The 23,274-nt window shown below is 45.7% G+C and overlaps 1 protein-coding gene across 5 annotated transcripts in view; it reads left to right on the forward strand.

Annotated features, from left to right (window-relative positions):
• The window catches only part of tbck (TBC1 domain containing kinase), a 223,558-nt gene extending 211,182 nt beyond the window's left edge, over positions 1-12,376 (forward strand). For all 5 annotated transcript variants that reach the window (XM_070872609.1, XM_070872627.1, XM_070872618.1 and 2 more), the window contains exon 26: positions 11,875-12,376. In XM_070872609.1, the coding sequence (XP_070728710.1) occupies positions 11,875-11,985 (111 nt within the window). In that variant the 3' untranslated portion in view covers positions 11,986-12,376. The remainder of the gene's footprint in view (positions 1-11,874) is intronic.
• Positions 12,377-23,274: the final 10,898 nt, after the last annotated feature.

Below are 23,274 nucleotides of genomic sequence, written 5' to 3' on the forward strand. Positions count from 1 at the left end.
CATTTGGGACTCTCATGTTGACACTTGCTGCTAAAGTTCATGTCGCTACATTCCTGGTCGAGGACTGAGCAAACAAGCCCACAAGCTCGGTTGGCGGCCAGTCTGTTTGTAGAGCCAGAATGCTTTTAAGTGGGGCTGAGTGGTTCTGTGACGCTGTCATTAGACCATGGGGAGGGAGTGTGTGCCTTGTGACCATCTGACCTGAGGTAGGGGAGTGTGGGGCGTGCAAATCTGCAGTTCCCTATTTAATAGAGACGGATGGAACCATCAGCCATCCCACCGGGTGAACCAAGTTGCAGTAAAACCTGCAGTATGCAGCCATCCGCAAGAATCACCTCAACTGGTTGTTTAAGATTGATAGTCCAGATAGTTGGGGTTGGTTGACAGGGATGATAGTCATCACAAACCTACATTTGCTGTTCTTTCTGTCTGTAATTATCCTCACGACTTATAATTTACTTTTTATCATATAATCAAGTCCTCAATGTTATCATTTTGCCTCTCACTATTCAGTCGTAGCTCAGTTGGTGCAACTCTCACTTCTGATTCAGTGGCTCGTGGGCTCAAGCCTCACTCCAGAAACGTGACCACACAATCTAGGCAGCCACTCTTGTGCTGCACTGTCGCAGGTGCTGTCTTTCGTGTGAGATGATAAACCGAGGCCCCACCTACCTGTTCTGGTGGATGTAAAAGATCCCCATGGAAGAGCAGAGGGAGTTGTGCTGGTGTCCTGCCCAATATTTATCCCAAAAGCAGATTATCTGGTCATTATCTCATTGCTGTTTGTGGAAAATCACTGTGAACAGTTTGTCTGATTGGCTACATAACAACAGTGGCTGCGTTCCATTGGCTGTGAAGCGCTTTGGGAAATCCTGAGGATGTAAAAGGTGCTATATAAATGCAAGTTCTTTATTTTAGTGTGAAAGTGCTATAGTGTTAAAGCTAAGGTAAATGGCCAGTATCTTACTGTGGATAGGATGTGAAAGGTACTATCTAAATTCAAGTTCCCATGTGCCCTCCTGTGCATCATTTAACTGTTATTCTGTACTGTTCAAATTGCTGTTGCTCTATCTTTCATGAAATGTAATTTCAGCTCTGTATTTTTAACTCATTAGTATTTTTTACGTAATTGAGATCAAATATCTATTAGTAAAAATCTGGCCTGGAATATTATATGATTGTAATATTGTATAATTGTAATGTTGTAGTCACTGCATGCTCACTATATGATGCCACAGACCAATCAGATCACTGGGAGAAAATGCTAACGTCTCTCATTCACCATTGGTAGTTCCATGCACCATCTCTGCTCCTGTAATGCATTTGCTTCATGGGTTCTTTGCTTAAGAATTCATAGCAACACATTGCTATTGAGAACTAGTCAGTTTATTAGAAAAAGTTTAACAATCACACTTCACATTACCAGTCTTCTGGTTCGGGGCCAGAAGAGGCGAGGGCCCAGGGGTAGCATGGGCCAGCCCACACTGCGATATGTGCGCGCACTAGGTCCATGCAGCAGAGCAGGTCTCCAGTCGTCTTGGATAACCCTTGCCACTGGACCAAGACCTAGCTCTGTCAAGCCCGCGTGGTGGCTGGTGTGCAACGGCCACCCCACGTTAAAAAAAAATCCACGCACAGGCATCTTCCACCCTTCAGTATATAGTTAGGGACCTGGAATATTACGTACTTCATTGAAACACCTGTGAACTCATCCTTTTTTGGCGTGGAAGCAAGTCATCCTCATTTCGAGGGATCGCCTATGATGATGATGACATTACCAGTTCATCCACCAGGCTCACAACCACATGCCTCAACACGGATCCCCTGAACCCAACTGGCTGGGGTTTTATTGAGTCCTGTGAACATCACGTGACTGGCTCAGCCGCTCACAACTCAAACAGCTCTACAAACCTGTAAGCATTCTCACAGGTGCATACATTACAGCTCACACCATTAATCTTCCACCCCAGACATCTTTCTTACCCACGATAGATCTGCTTGTCCATTAATCAAGATGGGAAGAGCAACTAGGTGGCACCATTAGTCACGGTCCTTTCACTTCTGGGAACCGGGTTTAAGTCGAGGCCCGACTTTTGGGATGAAAATTGCCTCTGGCATGGGCTGTAAGAGTCCCATGTGAATAGGGTTGCCAACATCTGGTTCGGCGTATTCTTGGAGGTTTTGTCACATGATCGCCTGCCTCAAATCATCCCGCCATTGGTCGTCCAACAGGCCCATCCTCATGGAGCATTGCCGACCAGAAAGTGAAAAGCCTCCTCATTATCTGATTGGCTGATTTTTGACTGCCAAGCAGCCGTTTTTTCCTCCACCGCCAACATTTTTATAACTAAGGAATGAAAGCGTTCAAAGAAAATTTCAAAAAACAGGCCATTTGTTTTAATACCCTCGCAGCAGTGTCCGTCAGATTAATCTTCAATGCCCACAGACTCCAGGACAATCCTGGAGGGTTGGAACCCCTACATGTGAAATGAGTTTGGGAGTTTCATTCCAGTCCCCACTGGGTATGGGTGCAGTGTTCCCTGTGAGCTGCACTTCGTTCTGCGCGGCCTGTTTCTTTTAGTGCGCGGTCCCTTTAAATTTCCGCGCACGGGCGGTATTTACAAATGGGGAAGCCGGTGAGCGGCCTGCCCGGGATCTATCCCATTACTGCGGCTCAAAGAGGATGTTGTTTGGGTGCACAGTACAAACTGTCCCTAATTCAACACTAACTGGTAATCCCACTCAGATTGGGAAATGGGAAATTTGACACGCTGGTGCACTCAGGGTGTTATTCAGAGGTTGGAATTAAACCACCTTATTGGGGTAAAGTGGAGTCAGTTTTACTCTGCCTCTGGCTGTGCTGTACCTGACCTGGGACTGTTCAATGCTGATACTGGGATGGGTTCCATTTCCCAGCACACACATCTCTGATCTTGATTAGCACCAAAATATTATTTTTTTAAAAAACATAACTGAATGAGAGAAAAGCTGCCCGGTTTACATCTCTCCCGATTTTTATTTCTACTGACTTCCGAATGCAATTTCACAATGCAAAAGGTGCTTTGAGCTGTGGCGGGCAAGGAAGGCTGCAAGAAACCTTCTGCTATGCTGGACACTGGTGTTTGGCTGAACCAAATGCACATTTGAATCTGGCTTCTGTCAAAGGGGCTCTGTTAGTGTGCATTCCATTCACTTTGTGTATTTAATGTAAAGTAATCTTGAATCAAAGAGTATTGATAACAAATATTGTTATGATAGTTCAAGTGCTTCATTATAAACAAAGTGTGACAAGTGACCCACAAGAATTTCAGGCTCTGCCGGGTCTAAGGGTGGACATTTCAGTCAACAAATCTCATAGCTGCAGACACATGATACAAAATCTACAACCTATGTCATTTGTTGCTGCGCAGCTTGGGGAGGGTGGAGAAGAGCAATCCGCACTAACTTCTTCGTTAAGACAAAAAGCAAAAATACTGCGCAGGCTGGAATCTGAAATAGAAACAGCAAATGCTGGGAATTTCAGCGGGTCAGGCAGCATCTGTGCAGAGAGAAACAGAGTTAACGTTTCAGGTCCGAAGATCCTTCGTCAGAACCGAAGAAGGTTAGAGATGTAACCAGTTTTAAGCAAGTACAGAGGCAGGGGAAGATGGGAGGGGGGGAAAGGACAAAAAGAGAAGGTCTGTGATAGAGCGGAAGGCAAATTGGATAAATGACAAAAGGAATGATGGTGCAAGGAGAAAGGAGATAATAATGGGAGAAGTAAAGATACAAAAGATGGGTATAGAGAGGGTCTAAATTGGAATATCAGAATCATCAGTAACAACTGCCATGTGAAAAAATGGGGACAGACCTGTGCCCTTGTGTAATGGTTTTTTAAGTTGCAGGAGAGATATTAGCCCAGTATCAATCTATACTGTTGCTACGTAAGAGATCCATTTGGCCCAACCAGTTTGTGTTGGTGTTTATCCTGCACATGAGCAGCGGTCCGAATCACGTGTTCCCAAATCCCTTTATTCCCCTTTTGTGCAACTACCCAGTGAACCTATTCTTCAATGTTGACATGGCTTCGGGATCTTCTTACAAGTTGCTGCCAGAACACCGTCGTTACTTTCGCCCCACCTCCGGCAAAGGAGCCTGGGCAGCTCCGAGGGAATTCATCCCCATGCTTTCTGCTTCAGCCACTAACTGCAATTCTGACCAATGCAATTAAACTGCAGGCGAACCTAGTATTTTGGCATTTGCTAATAAATGCCCTTGCTTTTCGAAAAAAGAAATGAGCATTCTTAATCCTTTTGGGAAATAGCCAGCACTGTAAGGCGTTGTTGATGCTGGAGGTAGTGATGCTATCGGTTGTTAAGTTATCAGTCATGGAGCAGAGGGGAGCAGAGAATAAATGATGCATGCTCTTACAATGTTTAAGAATCACTGCGTTAGTTGCCTGTAATGATTATTTACAGTTCAGACCAGTTTATAGGATCTTGTCAACCTGCTCAATGTCTGTTTTATTTTAATTCTCCTGCGTTCCATTGTAAATATCTTGGGGACGAAATTGCCCCGCGCGGCTGTTTGGAGGTGGTAACCTTCTAGGGCCGGAACATTTATCGCCCAGCCTGGAAGTTCCGCCCCCGGAGCAGAATTCCACTCTTCCGCCCCTCAACGGAGGCGGAGCGCCATCCAAGGAACTCCGCGTCCGGGGGCTAGCACGGCGCTGAGGTGGAGGCGCTAATGGGGCTATAAGAAAGGGCAATTTTGCCCTCCTTGCATTTAATCTTGTATCCATGTCCCCTCGTTCTAGACCCCTCAGTCATTGGAAAAAGTCTGTTTCTATTCACTCTGACCCACCCTCATAATTTTAAACGTTTATCGTCCCTTAATCTCCTATGTTCTAATGAAAATAGTTGCAGTTACTATATAAAACAGAGAGAGATTTGGCAGCTAAGTACCATCTTTTATCTTAGAATTACGGTCTTGGACGGACCATGAAGTGGAGATGCTTCCTTGTCTCAGCCTTGGTTAGATCCATTTATAAGTGCTAATGAGGTGACAAATTGAGTAGGTAACAAAGGAGTGCTGAGTATAGAAGATATAATAATGGAGAAACATAATCACAAAGTATTTACACATAGAATTAGGCCATTTGGCCCAACTGGACTATGCCAGTTTTTGCTCCACACAAGCCTCCTCCCACACTCTTCATCTAACCCTGTGAGCATAACAATCTATTCTATTCACCCTCATGTGCTTATCTAGTTTCCCCTTAAATGCATCAATACTATCAACCTCAACTACTCCCTGCAGTAGCAAGTTCCACACTCAAACCACTCTGAGTAATTAGACAGATGCAATGTCAACGTCCAAGCTGGGAACTGGTTCAGTGAAGGAGAGCTGGCGGAAGAGCTTACCCTTTCAAGAGGTCAGTGTCATACCTCTAGCACGAGGTGCTGCTCGCTGATGAGGCATAGATCTGTACCAAGGGAGGCACGAGCAAAGACATTAGAAAATAGCACTCACAACAAGGTACAAGCCAGGCAGAATTATATGCATAATCAGCATATAGATCGTAACATGAACAACATTCCATCTTGGAACGACACCCTTCCAGGTGTGCAGTGGAGTGAGATGTTACATTGAAAGTGACTTCAAAATACAGCTTGGAATTCTGCTTATTCATCATCTTACATAGAATGTTACAGCACAGAAACAGGCCATTCGGCCCAACAGGTCTATGCTCTACACGAGCCTCCTCCCACCTTCCTTCATCTCACCTCATCAACGTATTCTTCTATTCCTTTCTCCTTCGTGTGCTTATCCAGCTTCCCCATACTATTCACCTCAACCACTCTCTGGTAGAGAGTTCCACATTCTGCGTGTTATGTATGTAAACATTGTAACTGTGTAAGACTTGCCACCAGAGGGCGCAACTGTTGGAGGCCCAAGGGTCACCTGCACACCTCGTGCAAGGGAGTATAAAAGGTTGTCTGCCAGGCTGCTTAGGCACTCTGGAGTTATATTTATGGCCCCAAGTTTCCACATGATTTGCTCCTGATTTTTAGGAGCAACTGGTGTAGAACGGAATATCTTAGAAATCGGAAGTCTCGTCATTTAGTTTGCTCCAGTTCTAATCAGTTAGAACAGTTTCACTTTGGAACAGAATTTTTTTTTCAAAAGGGGGCGTGTCTGGCCACTTATGGCTGATTTCAAAGTTTCGTGAGTGAAAACTTACTCCAAACTAACTTAGAATGGAGTAAGTGAAGATTTTTGTACGCTCGAAAAAACCTTGTCTACACTTTAGAAAATCAGGCGTAGGTTACAAATCAGGCGTAGGTTACAAATCAGGCGTAGGGAATGGGGGGCGGTGTTTAAAGGGAAGTTTACAAACATTAAACACTTCAGTTTTACAAATAAAGAGCCATCATCAATAAATCAACCAATAAATCAATCAAAAAAATTAATAAGAAATAATTTTTTTTTTTAATCAATAAATAAAACATTTTCTACTTACCGACTGCAGCACCGGGAGCCCTCCAAAGGCGTGCTGGGATGCCCCCCCCCCCCAGTGTGTCTCTGTCAGTGTCTCTATCTCTCTGTCTGTGTGTGTCTCTCATTCTCTGTCTGTCAGTGTCTGTGTTTCTGACAGCGAGGGGAGGGGGAGGGGGGGAGCAACGGGAGGGAAGGGGGAGGGGGGGGGAGAAGGGGGAGAAAGGAGATGGGGGGGAAGGAGATGGGATGGGGGGGAAAGGAAATGGGGTGGGGGGGGAAAGGAAATGGGGTGGGGGGGGAAAGGAGATGGGGTGGGGGGGGGAAAGGAGATGGAGTGGGGGGGGGAAAGCAGATGGGGGTGGGGGTAGCAGATGGGGGTGGGGGTGAAGGAGATTGGGGGGGGAAGGAGATTGGGGGGAGGGAAAGGAGATTGGGGGGGGAAAGGAGATTGGGGGGGGAAGGGGGAGGGAGGCTGAACGGGCCGGGCCCGTCCCCAGCACCAGATTTACAGGTAGGTGGCGTTGGGTCGGGGGGAGGGAGGGAGAGGGAGGTCAGGTCGGGGGGAGGGAGGTCAAGTCGGATTCAGTCCGGGGGCGGGGAGCAGGAGTCGGGTCGGTGTCGGGGGTGGGGTGGGGGGGAGCGGGAGTCGGGTCCGGGGGCGGGGGGGGGGGGGAGCGGGTGTCGGGTCGGGTCCGGGGGGGAGGGAGGAGCGGGTGTCGGGTCGGGTCCGGGGGGGAGGGAGGAGCGGGAGTCGGGTCGGGTCCGGGGGCGGGGAGCAGGTGTCGGGTCCGGTCCGGGGGCGGCGGGGGGGGAGGAGCGGGAGTCGGGTCGGTGTCGGGGCGGGGGGGGGCGGGAAGCGGGAGTCGGGTCGGGAGGAAGCAGGAGCTGGCCATGGGAGGAGCCTTATGCACGCTGCCCCAGTGAGGCCATTGGGCCAGGGCTAGGGGCTGCGTGCTTCGGCCCCTCCCACACAGTTTTGGGCGCCTGGAGCTACTGCACATGCGCGCCCACCGTAGCGCGCATGTGCAGAGGTCCCGGCACTGTTTTCAGCGCAGGGACCTGGCTCCGTCCCCTGCAGCTTGTGCTGCGCTGCGCCGAGGGCCAGAGGACCTGCAGGGAGCTGGAGAATCTGGAGTGTTTTTTTAGGCGCACTTTGTGGCGCGAAAAACGGCCGTCCAGGTCGGGACTGCGCCGTTCCAGGCGCGGATCGAAACTTGGGCTCAAAGACACTAAGGTCACATCAGTTTTAGCTCACAGTACTCAGTCTTGTGGAGTTCTTCCATACGTAACACTGAGAGTTCCACATTCTCCACTCTCTGACTAAAGAAGTTTCTCCTGAATTCCTTATTAGATTTATTTGTGATTATCTTATATTTATAGCCTCTAGCTTTGGGCTCGCCCACATGTGGCAACACCTTCTCTACGTCTACCCGATCGAACGCCTTCATCATTTTTGAAGACCCCTATTAGGTCACCTCTTCGTCGTCTATTTTCCAGAGAAAAGAGCCCTTAGGGCAATTAAACTGCATTCAAACCTGCATTTGCTAATACATGCCAATAATTTTCAGAAATAGAAATGAGGAATCTTAATCCTTTTGGGAAATAGTCAGCACTGTAAGGCGTTGTTGATGCTGGAGGCAGTGATGTTGATCAGTAATTAAGTCATCTGTCAGGGAGAGGAGGGGAGTGGAGTGGAGCGGAGGAGGTTCTTATAAAGTTTAAGAATCCCTGCTTTAGTTGCCTATAATGACTGTTTGTAATTCAGACCAGTGGCAGTTTATAGAATCTGTCAGCCTGATTAATGTTACTCAGATTAAACATTGGACATGCAGATCTGATGAAAACCATATTTAACACTGACAATTCTGCACCCTGTGCTCCTTTAGGACCAATGGCAAGTGATGCTTTCAACCAATTTATTCAAAATGATACAAAGCTGCCTCGGGCTGCTACATTTCACAGTAATAGGCTTCCTGAGTCAGATACAAGCTGGAAAAAGTTCACAGCACACTCGCTAGCAGTTTTACTTTGAAAATATACTTAACATAGTTGGGCGTAGCAGGTGGGGACTTTCTACTCTGGCGGAGAGCCGGTGTGATGGTCTTTGCAGCCGCCTGACTTCACTGCCACTAACCCTGGCCAGTAGTTGGAGATCGGCTTCATTGGCATTGGTTCAGGCCTCCTCGGGTACCAGCTACAATCGCTTCCTGGGGGGCAGGTGAAGAAAGGGAGGAGGAAAAGAATTTGCGGGAAAGCGAGAGTGCAATCAATTCCCCGGCAATTAATTGCACTGCTGCGGGTGGGGGGTCTTTTAAATTATAAATCCCCTCCCATCTGCCATAGTCGCCATCATCATCATAGGCAGTCCTTCGGATTCGAGGAAGACTTGCTTCCATTCTTAAAATGAGTTTTTGGGTGGCTAAAGTCCAATACGAGAGCCACAGACTCTGTCACAGGTGGGACAGGTTTGCCCCATGCCCTTTCCGCTGCCTGCGCTTGGTTGCTGCATGCTCTCGCCGATGAGACTCGAGGTGCTCAGTACTCTCCCGGATGTACTTCCTCCACTTAGGACGTTCTTTGGCCAGGCCCTCCCAGGTGTCAGTGGAGATGTTGCACTTTATCAGGGAGGCTTCGAGGGTGTCCTTGAAATGTTTCCTCAGCCCACCTTTGGCTCGTTTGCCGTGAAGGAGTTCCGAGTAGAGCACTTACTTTGGGAGTCTCGTGTCTGGCATGCGGACAATGTGGCCTGCCCAGCGGAGCTGATCAAGTGTGGTCAGTGCTTCAATGCTGGGGGTGTTGGCCTGGTCGAGGACGCAAATGTTGGTGCCTCTCCTCCCAGGTGATTTGTAGGATCTTGCAGAGACACGTTAGTGGTATTTTTCCAGCGACTTGCCATAGTAACACTGCACAGTTGGACATACTGATGTTTCCTCTGCCCAGTGTTGCTGTGGTGACAATCACTGGAAAGATGCAAGACCAGACCAGTTCCATGATCGATTCCACCCGCCCCACCCCCCCAACACACATTTTCCACACACCCCCACAAATCATCCTTAATAGGAATGGAAAATCTTGGCAATGGCAAATGTTTTTTGCTAGTATCAGCTTGACTCAGTGGTAAAGCTCTTGCCTCTGAGTTCAGGGGTTGTATGTTCAAGTCCCACTCCAAAGACTTGAGCACGTGGTCTAAGCTGACACTTCAGTGCAGTGCTGGGGAGTGCTGCACTGTCTGATGCGCAGTTAGGAGACATTAAACCAAGGTCTTGCCATTAAAAAAAAAAAAATCCTAAATCACTATTGAGAGAAGAGCAGAAAGTTCTTCCGGTGTCCTGCCCAACTTTTATCTCTCAGCCAACATCACCAAAACAGATTAACTGGTCACTGTTGTTTGTGGGACCTGGCTGTGTGCAAATTGGCTTGCACATATTCCTGTATTGCAGCAGTGTTTACACTGCAAAAGTAATTTGTTGGCTGTAAAGCACTTTTGGAATGTTCTAAGTTTGTGAAAGGCGCTATATAAATGTAAACTTTTTCTACTTTAGTCAAGTATTAAAACTATATAATGAAAACAGATTGCTTTACAAAAGTCAGCTGAAAAGCAAATCCCAACTCCCATTTTAATTTTTTTAAACTGTCCTTTATTGAGTAGAATAACAGTCGAATACAGCAGTGGAAGTGTCCCCTCACCAGCTAGTGTAGCCTGTATTTATATCCCCACTTGGAACTGATAATTAAGCATTGACCAGATTGCAAGTTGTGTGTGTGTTTCCCCAAATATTTGTATTAGATGCTGGGGTTGTCAAGTGGTTAAAGGGTTAAAGAACAGCAAATATTATAAGTGATGAACGAGCTCAGAAACTGGGTCCGTGCCAGCAGCAGTATTCCAATGCAGGTGTGCGTTCTCTAGAGTGAGGGACTGAGTGTATAGAGTGACGGTGTGTAGCAGGAGCCAGGAATAACAGCACAGTTGTACATCAGGCCCCACCGTCATTAATGGCCTGGGGAACAATTTTTAACTACTTTTAAGCAGAATGTTTTATTTTTGCAAGTGTGCTCATCAGTGATTGAAGAGAAAAAAGTACGGTAAGCAGACACATCGTGATCATCTAATAGCATCGGGAGGGCATTGAGCACCTTGAGTCTCATCACCGAGAGCATGCAGAAATCAAGCGCAGGCAGCGGCAAACCAGTCCCACCCACCCCTTCCCTCAACGACTATCTAACCCACCTGTGACAGAGTCTGTGGCTCTTGTATTGGACTGTTCAGCCACCAAGGAACTCACTTCAGGAGTAGAAGAAAGTCTTCCTCAATTCCGAGGGACTGCCTATGATGACTACAACAACAACTTGTATTTATATAGCGCCTTGAACGTAGTGAAACGTCCCAATGTGCGCTTCACGGGAGTGTTATGCGATTAAAAATGACACTGAGCCGCAAAAGTAGAAATTAGCGCAGGTATCCAAAAGCTTGGTCAAAGTGGTATGTGTTAAGGAGCGTCTTGAAGTAAGAAAGAGAGGTGGAGATTTGATTAGAGAAGCGGACCCAGTTTCTGGGCTTGTTGATCACCTTATAATATTTGCTGCCCTTTAACCCTTTCGTCGCTTGGCAACCCCAGCGTCTAACCTACACTTTGAAGTGGAATGCTATCACCTCTGTACAAGTCTTTCACATGACTGAGAGAGACAGGGTGGAGGGGAGGTGATCAGTTAGTATTGATTCATTCAAATGTAAATTAGGGAGATTTCTTTCAGAAAATATCTTTTTGGATACAGTACATGAATAATTTGAGACTTGACATGTGAGTGTAGTGTGGAACAGGTGAGCTTGGACCTTTGGTCCCCAAAGCTCTCTACCACTGGGGGTTTTCCTTGTAGACTCATTGATCGAGATTAATTGCTATGATTAGTCAACATCTCCATTATCATTGTATTGAGCGACTACCAGGATGGTAGAGGGTGAACTAGACAGTCCTTGGTCATTTTTTCGTCTAACAGTTCCTATATTACAAGGTTATTAATAATGGACTTCTCTTTGGGATTAATTGCGATAAGTATATTTGATAAGGAGAAGCCACATTAACATATGAAAGGGCAATGTTTTTTTCTTTATTCATTCTCGGGATATAGGCATTGCTGGCAAGACGAGCATTTATTTCCCATCCTTAGTTGCTCTGAACTAAATCGCTTCAATGGGTAGTTCAGAGTCAACCAGATTGGTGTGGGACTGGAGTCACATATAGGACGACAGGTTTCCTTCCCTAAAGGGCATTAGCGAACCAGCTCTCGGATGTTCTTCACCCAGTCGTATTTCCAATAGCCAGTCTCGGTCCTGAACAGTGAGATGGTCATTCTCGTGATGATTGTGTAACTAATGGCTCTGCCTTTCTTCTTCAGTTCACAGCGCATTTGGTGAAGCTGGGCTACCCGCGAGTCTGCATCTTGGATGGAGGCATCAACAAGATGAAGCCGACGGGGCTGCTCATGGTCCCTTCGCCTCAGATCTGAATCTTTCCACCCCACGCCGCGAGGGGCCGACGGAGCAGGTTGGACCTGGCTGAGAGGGTGAAGGCACCAGCACTAAAGGGCAACGCTGGCGCCCGAGACTGAACTCCCTCTCTGAATCCCGAGCAGTGCCTAATCGGTAACCTGTAGAGCAGTGGATCAGTCACGTTTAATGCTGATTGTAACACTGGTGATACTGCAGAGCTGTGTTAATCCGATGTCCAACGCTCTTTCAGTAGAGATTTACATCAGAGTGCCATTCAGCTGCAGAACCCATTGTCGATCAAATTTTTGATTGTTTTCACGAAAGTGAGACTTGTCGTTGAGTGTGAACAGTGCTTTTAACGGAATATTCAAGCACAATCTTTATTTAAATACGATATACCTAACAAAACCTCTCTCTTGCCTTTTTTGAAACAATTGTTAATTGTATCTAAAAAGTGTTGGGTGAAACTCCGCAATAACTTGTTTACTAACAAGTAGACCCAAAGAGCCTCGATAGATCAGTCTCTTCAGAAGGAACTAATTATATAAGCACTAGAATCGCTGATGTTAAATTAGTGTTTAATTATATGCCTCCGTACTCCTTAGTGACCAGCCAAGCACTGAAGGATCTTGCCATAAGTGTGGCTGGAAGATTTGCATTTCAGAGGATGTTGGCCCCTCTAATCTTTATGACTAATTTTTGTTTCAAGCTTCATGCCTCATGAGACTGAAGGCCACTGATTGTTCTGCCCTGTTGTAGGATACGCCGTTAATTGATAGTCTCATGCATTACACTATCTGATTTCACCTTTTAAATACAGTTCCCCAAAATGTCTCAACATCTGACAGAAAGTCATTCCGAATACACTTCGTAAGCGATGCTATATTTTGTGACAGAATCTAATAACCTGACGTATTGCGTTGCCTGCATTACTAGTGCACTCCTGAAACATGGCAACCAAGATGTCCAAATGTGTTCCTCCAAATTACAGACAGGTTTTGCTTGCGAAATCACTTACGCAAGGAATCAGTATAATTCCACCCCAAGGGCACTAGGAATATAGAAACAGAATTAGGCTATTCAGCTCCTCGAGTCTGTTCTGCCATTCAACTAGATCATGGTTGATCTGTAGCTCAATCCCATTTGCCTGCCTTTGCTCCAGATCCCTTGATGCCCACTATATCCACTTGGAGGCAAATAGATGCAAACAAAATCAAAGTAACATCAAAGGAAGTTGCATCCATCAGGGACAAATCAAATCCCTTGAGGAATGTGACTCTTGGTGATTTGATCTCTTGCAAAAACAGGGAAGTGCAACCAATCCACTAGACTATCTGAACCTAGCTAACGTTTCTCACTATCCAGATTGACGTCATTTCAAGGAACACACATCCTTGACAGCAAGTTTGGGATGACCTTAAGGAGCTGCCACCGTGAAATGCTCACTAAAGTTTTCTGTTGTCATCATCATAGGCAGTCCTTCATAATCGAGGAAGGCTTACTGCTGTGATCTTTCAGGTGTATTTCTGTTCTAGTCACTGAAGGAATGTGGTCGGAAGGGAAGGGAACAGCAGAGTGATAAGCCGCATGCTTGTGTCGATGTGTTTTCCCACAATCACTCTCAGCCGAGTCATTCCGGGAGATGTGAGGTTAATTTCCTACAGAAGGGGTGGGAAAATCGGAGAATGGATCGACTGATCCCACTCTCAGTAAATGGCCTAAGAGCAACATTGACCGAATCAGCTGCCGATGCGTCATATGTATGGTACTGAGGGAAAATAACTCAAAACGGGGAAGGGTATTCAACGGCGGAACATTCTTAAGAGGCACTTGGGAGTCCCTGGCCAAAGATCGCCCTAAGTAGAGGAAGTGCATCCGGGAGGGCGCTGAGCATCTTGAGTCTCATCGCCAAGAGCATGCAGAAATCAAGCGCAGGCAGCAGTAGGAGCATGCAGCAAATCTGTCCCACGCACCCTTTCCCTCAACGACTATCTGTACCACCTGGGACTGTGGTTCTCGTATTGGACTGTTCGGCCACAAGGACTCATTTTTTAAGAGTGGAAGCAAGTCTTCCTCGATTCCGAGGGACTGCCTATGATGATGATGGTGATGATTCTTAAGAGCTTCTTTGCATTCATTAACGCTAATCAGGACTCCTATCTCCCAGAGGATGAGTGTTGTGTCAGGAAGAAAATGTTAAAGACTCATCAGAGACACACTGAGCAGGTCAGTCAGCATCTGTGGAGCAAACAGGTGAGTTAACCTTTCAGCTGTGGTCATTTCATCAGAACAGCATTTATAAAGGAGCAGATTAAAGCACACGTACGGGAGAAGAAATAGACCGACCTGTAAAGGCACGATGATCATAGCGAGTACAGTGAGCGTACGGGTTGAAAAAATTGATGACTGCCCAAATTTCACAGTCAATACTTTGGCAAGAATCTGAACAGAAAATCACCACCATTAAATGCTGTGCCTGGTATCTGAGCCAGTGGCAAGAGATGGCAGTGACTTTTGATTCTCTGCAAAGGGAAGGAACATTGTCTGAGATTAGCATTTCTTAAAAGGCATCTTCAATTTATTGCTGACCCTTTTGCAACACTATGAAATGGGTGGCAACAGAGCAGAAAATGGCTGGATGACCTTTCGCCCTTCATTAGCTCCAGATTCCTCTCGGCTGTGGCCTAGTCCCGTATGAGCTGTTACTTCTGCCCGACATAAAGACCGAAAGCTACCCTGCTTCAGGTCACGCTTTCCCGTGTTTATCGGAGCAGCAGTCTGGGGGATTTTATCTTGTTGCCTAGTGGTTACTGCACGTTCTAAATGCCAGCGAACAACAGGAGCATTGTGAGAAATTCCTCCTTCCATAGTCGTGGCTGCCGGTGAGAAAACTTAACTTGTTGTTTGAGCACAGTGAGGATTATCAGGTTAGAATGAGGAGGACTGAAATAGGTCAGGACTTTGGCTTGCATTCTAATAAGGCAGCTGCAGTTTTGAAGAGTAACTGCTCGATCGATGGAATTTTCCACCCTGCACTGTTGCTCTGAGAATTTCAGTAAAGTGTGTTTTTAATTGACTAAAGTACAACCTCCAGAGAGATTCCACTTCAGCATTTAATATGCAATCATGAATCTTGAAGCTTAGTGACTGGAAATATTTAACATTTGAGCCACAGGAATGCTCAGTGTTTTTTTGTATTGTGGCACCTCGCTAAGAAACTCAATACCATGGCTGTTTAGTGAAGTAAGGATTCATTTTGCACCACTATTTCAGTGTTCACGTACAGGTGAATAGGCTGTTATCGAAAAAGGAGACAAAACCCATGGGAGAGGCCTCTGTTGCACAGTTTGGCACCACATTGATAATGTCTCTTCTCCAACATGTTCATGGGTCTTTTTCCCAGCCCCAGCCCATGGTCAGCAGCTGAACTTGTTGGCCCGGATTTTACAGTCAGTGGCAAAGGGACTGCGCTCGCCGCTGAGCTTAAAAATAAAAGCTGTCCGCAAAGATTTAACGGGCTCTAGAGCGTCGATTTCCCCTATTGTGACGTTACTTTTAATCTGACGCCATCTATAGGGGATCTGTGGCGTCCAGCAACAGTGAAGTCATCAATAGGGCTGATCAGCCAATCAGATTGAAGAATTCTCATAGATAGCAAACCAGGAAGTATAAAGCACGGATTATAATTCACTTTTTAATCATTTTACAGAAAGCAAAATAAAGATTGGGACACATACATGGGATTAAGGTAGAAGCTGAGCTATCATAAACAAACTTAAAAAAAATAAAACCCTTTGTTTAAATTATTTTGAAAATCATGGAATTTTTAAATATTATTGTGAGGGAATGATACTCCACACTTGTAAAAATAGTTTTTCAGGGTCAGAGAGGTTATTCAGCAGTAATTATGAATTAGTACGCTGTAAAAAAAAAACTCGGCTACATCTCATTCAATAAGGCTTAACATTTTCAGTGGTTTTTGCAGTGAGACTAGTACATAAAAAGTTAAAAGTTCACAGCAAATCACTGATTCTGTATTGATTGTATCTGCGAAGGAGGAGCAGTGTATCACTGACAGCACTTCTGGATTTCCTGGGAACACCAGAACTCGCTGTCAGTTTTAGATAGCAATGACAGCGAGTGCTGACAGTTTTGCTGTTATTACAACCGCAAATTCCGGGCCATTGTTTTTAGTAATTGTGTTCTTTCTCTGCTCCTGAAAGCAGTGACTCATGAGGCACTGGCATCTAAGTCAGTCCATCCAGGGGGTGATTCCTTATGGTGAGTCTCTTTAGTGTTGTGATGCTATTGTCCCACGGAGGGCGAGGAGGATATGTTAAACATATATTTTCAACTTTGCAAAGACATCGACTTTGACCTCCGGGCTAGAACATGCTTTGTCGTTCTCATAAGTTGGTCCGTTGTTCTGCGTTCTATCAGTTAATGCCTTGCACCAACTGACTCATTCTCCAGACACGACCTGGTTTCAACATCTGCACACCTCATGGATTCTTCTCCTCGCCCCCAACACAACACCCCCACCCCCACACCTTCCCGTGATTGATATCCCCTAACCCATGCTTGCTGTTAATGTGAAGTTGAACTTGTGCCTAACTCCGCAGCAGAGCCTGAAATTTGCCGGATAGACATGACTATGAATTCCCTTGATACTCAGCATTGAGAAGCTCGAAGCAACAACTCGTCAAATAGGCACAGCTGCAACTCCGATCCGATACAGGAATCCAGGAACGGTGCAAAATAGCACCCATCAGGTTCGGGGTTGACGCGGAAGGCTGGGGAGAGGGGCCAAGGTGTGTTTTTCGCACATTCTGCAGATAAATTTAAACAGCGATATCTGTTCATCATTGATCCCCTGAAATCAGGAGAAGATACTCAATGACCCGTAGCACATTTGTTTGTTCTCAGAATGTGGGCAATGCCAGCAAGGCCGCATTTATTTCCCATCCTCAGTTGTCCTGAGAAGGTGGTGGTGCGCCTACACTTGGAACCACTGCAGTCCTTGTAGTGATGATGCTCTCACAACATTGTTAAATAAAGAATGTCAACATATTGACGTTGAAGGAAGGGTGATATATGTCATGTCAGGATAATATGTGATTTGAAGGTTCCCACAACATTGCCAGTATTGTCCTCTGAGGTAGAGGTTCTAGGGTGGAAGGTGCTTATAACAATGAGATTTATTCAACTCATAGAATGATACAGGACTGAAAGAGGCCATTCGACCCATCGTGCCTGTACCAGCTCTTTGGTAGAGCTCGTCAATTAGCCCTGCTCTTTCCCCATAACCCTACAATGTTTTCCCTTCCAAGTATTTATCCAATTCCCTTTTTGAAAGTTACTATTGAATCTGCTTCCACTTCCCTTTCAGGCAGTGCGCTCCAGATCATAACAGCTCGCTGCGTAATGTCGCCTCTGGTTCTTTTGCCTATCACCTTACATTTGTGCCATCATCAAAGAACTCAATCAAGTTAGTCAAACACGATTTACCTTTAAAAAAATCAGTGCAGAAATTTATTCACTGCCGCATAAATCTTCACCTAAGAGGATATATCACATTATCAGACATTTGGAGAACCTTAGCATTTTAGCTAGAAACAAACATACTTACCAATATCGACAGTTGCTGCCAAACTAGCATCAAACCAAACAGATTATAAAATGTAATCCACTGTGTTATTCCTTATCTGGTGTTAGCCGTGCTCAGAAGTAGCACTCTCGCATCTGAGTCAGAAGATTGTGCGGTCAAATTCCAATCCAGAGACTTAAGCACAAATTCTAGACTGACATTGCGGTGCAGTACTGAGGAAGTGTTGGAGGTGCCATCTTTAAAATGAGACATTAAACTGAGGCCCCATTTGCCCTCTAGGGTGGACGCAAAAGTTCCCATGGCACTTTTTGAAAAAGAGCTGGGGAATTCTCCCCAGTGTGCTGACCAATATTTATCCCTCAGCCAACATCACTAAAACAGATTTTCTGGTCATTATTTCATTGCTGTTTGTGGGACCTTGCTGTGCACAAATTGACTGCCGGGTTAACATAAGAACTAGGAGCAGGCTATTTGGCCCCTCGAGCCCTGCTCCACCATTTAATAAGATCATGGTTGATTTGATCATGGATTCAGTTCCACTTCCCTGCCCGCTCTCCATAACCCTCCAATGCAAGTATATCCTTCCTTAAATACAGAGACCAAAACTGTACGCAGTACTCCAGGTGTGGCCTTACCAATACCCTGTACAGTTGTAGCAGGACTTCTCTGCATCCCCCTTGTAATAAAGGCCAACATTCCATTTGCCTTTCTGATTATTTGCTGGCTTCCCCTACATTACGACAGTGATTACATTTGAAGAGTACGTCAATGGCTGTAAAGCACTTTGGGATGTCCTGAGGTCATGAAAGGTGCTATATAAATGTAAGGGCCAGACTTTCCCGAAAGGGCCTCAACGCCCGATTGCCCACTGAGAAGTACTGCTAACGTTCGGTGAAGAAAGCTGGCGAGAATTTCCATTTTAAAGTTTAAAGTAAGTAAAACTAATCGCCCGGCAAGAAAATGGGCATTGCGCACTTATTGCCGGCGGTTTTCTCGGTGGGTAAGTGCAAAGTTAGCCAAATGGGCGGTCATTACCGGAATGGACGGTCAGTAGTAAAATTTAGTCCGAGGCTGCGGTTGGGCCTAGGGAGGGGGAAAACGTTAAAAAAAAATTTCATTTTAAAAAAAAACATACAAACATTCCCAAGACATTTTTAACCCTAATCGCCATGTTAAAATTAAAAACAAATAAAGAACCTATAACTTACCTTTCTTTGCAAGCACTTAGCGTATTATTATGTTCCAAGATAGTCCAAATATTAACGCATCAATAATTGCAATTCATAAGAGTTTAAGTCAGAGAGAAGAGAAATATTTATTTAAAAGAAAATAAATTACACCTGTAGCTGAGGGTCAATGGAATCCAAACAAGGAACCATCTGACAATGGCCCATACACGTCATCACTTAATTTTCCATTATTTTAGCTCCATGCTATCTGGTTGCTAAGCAGTGGCAAACCTAAAACTCTAAGCTGAAGTTTCCTCCATGTGTGGGATCATAGACAAGTACACTGTCCAATGATCCAAATAATTTGCTTTGTCGACTATTTGAGAAGCAGTGCAGTTGCGATGATAAGTACAAATTTGGACTGTCACAGACCTCATTGTTACTAAAGCTCCTTTATGTGTAATCATTGCATGTGGCCGGGTACCCGCACAGTACTGGGAAATGGATCTACGCCTCCATCATCATCATAGGCAGTCCCTCGGAATCGAGGAAAACTTGCTTCCACTCTTAAAATGAGTCCTTTGGTTGCTGAATAGCCCCAATACGAGTACCACAGTCCCTGTCACAGGTGGGACAGATAGTTATTGAGGGAAGGGGTGGGTGGGACAGGTTTGCTGCACGCTCTTTCCGCTGCATGCGCTTGATTTCTGCATGCTCTCGACGACGAGACTCGAGGTGCTCAGCGCCCTCCCAGATGCACTTCCTCCACTTAGGGCGGTCTTTGCCCAGGGACTCCCAGGTGTCAGTGGGGATGTTGCACTTTTTCAGGGAGGCTTTGAGGGTGTCCCTGTAACCTTTCCTCTGCCCACCTTTAGCTCGTTTGCCATGAAGGAGTTCCGAGTAGAGCACTTGCTTTGGGAGTCTCGTGTCTGGCATGCGAACAATATGGCCTGCCCAGCGGAGTGGAACTGCTTAGCTTAAACATAGAAACATAGAAAATAGGTGCAGGAGTAGGCCATTCGGCCCTTCGAGCCTGCACCACCATTCAGTAAGATCATGGCTGATCTTTCACCTCAGTACCCCTTTCCTGCTTTCTCTCCATACCCCTTGATCCCTTTAGCCATAAGGGCCACATCTAACATCTGAATTGAGTGACTCTGTCAGATCTTGACATCAGGTTTGGTTCGGGTTTCCCGTCTGCAAATCCTCCCAAAGTCACTAGTCTCAGCCATGTTGTCATAGCGCAGTGCAGAGCCTGACTGGGGGAGGTTTCTTCCTTTGAAGCAAAGACCTGTCACCTACGTTGTACTCACGCAACATCTTAATGGTACTCACCAGCGACAGAGCAACATTGGCAAAGGTCCTGGAGCAGGTCACCAGCCTGCTGGTCAGGAAAAAATTACCGCAGGGAGGCTCTAGAGAGTGGCGGCACAGAGGTCAATAAAATGGGAGCAAATAATAACTCGCCACGATAAAAACTATGCCGATGTGGTTTTCAACACTTTACCACGGTCACACCAACTCTTTAAACGGCTGTACCACTCCGTTGAGGAACCCCGGTCCAAAAATAAATATTTGAGAACAAACAAACTCTCTTCAAGATGTATTTCTATATGTAGAACAGGCAAAGTAATATCTGTTCAACCCTCTCAGTCTGACGCAGCCTCAATAACAATAGCATGCGTTAGACTAAAATGTCTATTTTCTTGTGTGTAACTGAAGTACATGAGACCCAGTGGAGACATATCCTTTTCTAGGTTTACAGAACAAAATGTGGAAGGGCCCACATTCATTGGGTTTGATCCTAATAACAGCCCAAAGTTATCCCATGGCCATTCACACCCTATCTTGACAAATCTTTTTCTAACTTCCAACAATACCATCTCAAGTCGGCCCAGCATCCCTTTTGTCTCTCTAATTTCTCCTGTCTTCCACCCTATCACAGACCTTTCCTTTTGTTCCTACCTCCCCTCCCCTATTTACTGCTCCTTAAGAATCTGTTCATTTCAAACATTCGCCAGTTCTGACCTGAAACGTTAACTCTGCTTCCTCTCCACAGATGCTGCCCGACCCGCTGAGATTTCCAGCATTTTTTGTTTTTATTTCAGATTCCAGCATCCGCAGTATTTTGCTTTTGTCCCAACGTTTTTGAGTCGGTTCAGATTACGGTATCTCCGCCACAACCCTGTCCACTTCCTTCTTACCAGTCTTCACACATTCTGTTTGTCACACACAGTACTGAAGGTCATGAATTAAGAAGTTCATTACAAGATGACGAATAAGTTATCTTTGTCTTCTGATACCACCATCTCTGGAGAACTATTTGAGTTAATCATAGTAGGATCCACTCTAAGAATACTGTGGGCTTTAATGAGACAGGCCACTTTTTCACCCTACCTCATATACTCCACAATATCGCCCGTGCTGTGCTGTGCTTCAGATTCCAATCATGCTTTCTATGTGCCTCCAGATTCTCCACCCTCTCGCATCTTTAGACTCTGCTTGTCTCCCAAATACCTCCGACTACTCCAGTGCTCCATCTCTTCATCTTTCCCCTTCATGTCTCTGATATCACTCCTCCACCTCTAACCCTTCTCACTGCATCGCTCTACCTCAGATATTCCTCTACCCCGCTCTGTTCCAGTCCTCTCTTCCCATCTGCTTTATTCTGACTTTACTTTCAATGGCCACGGCCATTCCCTTTCACTTTTAGTCGTGTGTGTGTATGTGTGTGTGTGGCAGCTGTTTGCCCAGCAGCTGCAGCATCAGTGAAAGCAGACAATTCCCTTCGCTGAGGTAACAGAGAGAGTGAGCTTCTGTATCTCTGCGAGAGCGAGTCCAAGAGTGTGGCAGCCCAGCAGCCATAGTAGGGAGCTCGGCACTGAATGAGTGGCAGGAATGCCTGTGATAAACATTAGAAGGGGAGACTTGGCACAAACATCTGGAGGAGGACAACAGACATGGAATGAATTAAGCCAACCTCTGGCAACCACATGAGTTCAATCGCAAAATATCATAAGATAGCTGCTCTTTAGGAATGTGTGTGTAAATTATATAAAGCTGAAGTTATAGCTTCCCTTAAGGGGCAGCTAGTTATGTCGGTGAGTCGCTGAGACAGATGGTTCACTGTCTTGGCTCACACTGAAGAGTAGCTATTTGGCTGAGGTACTGACGGGTACCCAGCCTCCATGCAACTGTGGAGGAGGAATAGAAAGAAAGAAAGACTTGGATTTATATAGCGCCTTTGTTATATGTGCAGACTATAGATATACTCTCTGTGTAGTCACTGTATAATTACATAAGATGGAGACTTGTTACCTGATGTACTATCAATAAGTTTTATACTGTGTATATACTATGCTGACACCTCTAGAGGGTGCAACTGGTGGAGACCGGGGTTTCCTGCCCCTGTGACAGAGGCTGTCCACCAGAGGGGACTGCGGTGGGAGACCTGAGGGTCACCTGCATAGGTGTGCAGGACCCAGTATAAAAGGCTGCCCACCATGCTTGTGCCTCACTCTGGAGTTACGAATAAAGGATCAAGGTCACTACAGTTTGAGTACAACACATTGCCTCGTGGAGTCATTCATAAGTACATTATAGACATAACACCTTTCACGACCACCGGACATCTCAAAGTGCTTTACAGCCAATGAAGTACTTTTGAAGTGTAGTCACTGTTGTAATGTAGGAAATGCGGCAGCCAATTTGCACACAGCAAGCTCCCACAAACAGCAATGTGATAATGACCAGATAATCAGTTTTTGTTCTGTTGATTGAGGGATAACTATTAACCCGGGATAACTCCCCTGCTCTTCTTCGAAATAATGCCATGAGATCTTTTACATCTACCTGAGAGAGCAGACAGGGCCTCGGTTTAATATCTCATCCGAAAGACGGCACCTCCGACAGTGCAGCACTCCCTCAGCACCGCACTGGGAGTGTCAGCCTAGATTTATTTGCTCAAGTCCCTGGAGTGGGACTTGAACCCACAACATTCTGACTCAGAGGCGCGTGTGCTACCCACTGAGGCACAGCGGACACTGAAGAGGGAGAAAATTAGTGGGAAAAGAAATAATTCTTTTGAAAGTTGGCTTTTATTTTCACAATTATTTGTGAAGGTCGGTTAAAAAATGTAACTAAAAGATGAATCATCTAAACTTGTAGATTCTTGTCACACACTCTCCATCCCCACCTTAGTGCCACTTTTGATTATCCTCACAAAACTGGCAGAATGCAGATTTTTTTCCTATTCTATATATCTCATGAAACTTCCTCCCCAAACTGCTGTTCGCCCAATGCGCGAGCAGCAAGGAGTGGATAATTGCTCCATTGATTTTTTTTTTCCACTTAATGCTGACATCACCAGCAGTCCGCACGGAGTGCAAGCTGTTTACAAGTGTTCTTATCATCAGCTATACCTTTGTGTTTAGTCGTTGTGTATGCTCGATCTTCTATGTAGGTGTGTGTTCTTTTTTTTGTTTGTTGCTGCACATGGGCTTGCTGTCCACCTTCGTATATACCGTTGT

This window comes from Pristiophorus japonicus, chromosome 2 (genome assembly GCF_044704955.1).
Source record: "Pristiophorus japonicus isolate sPriJap1 chromosome 2, sPriJap1.hap1, whole genome shotgun sequence".
NCBI classification, from domain to species: Eukaryota; Metazoa; Chordata; class Chondrichthyes; family Pristiophoridae; genus Pristiophorus; species Pristiophorus japonicus.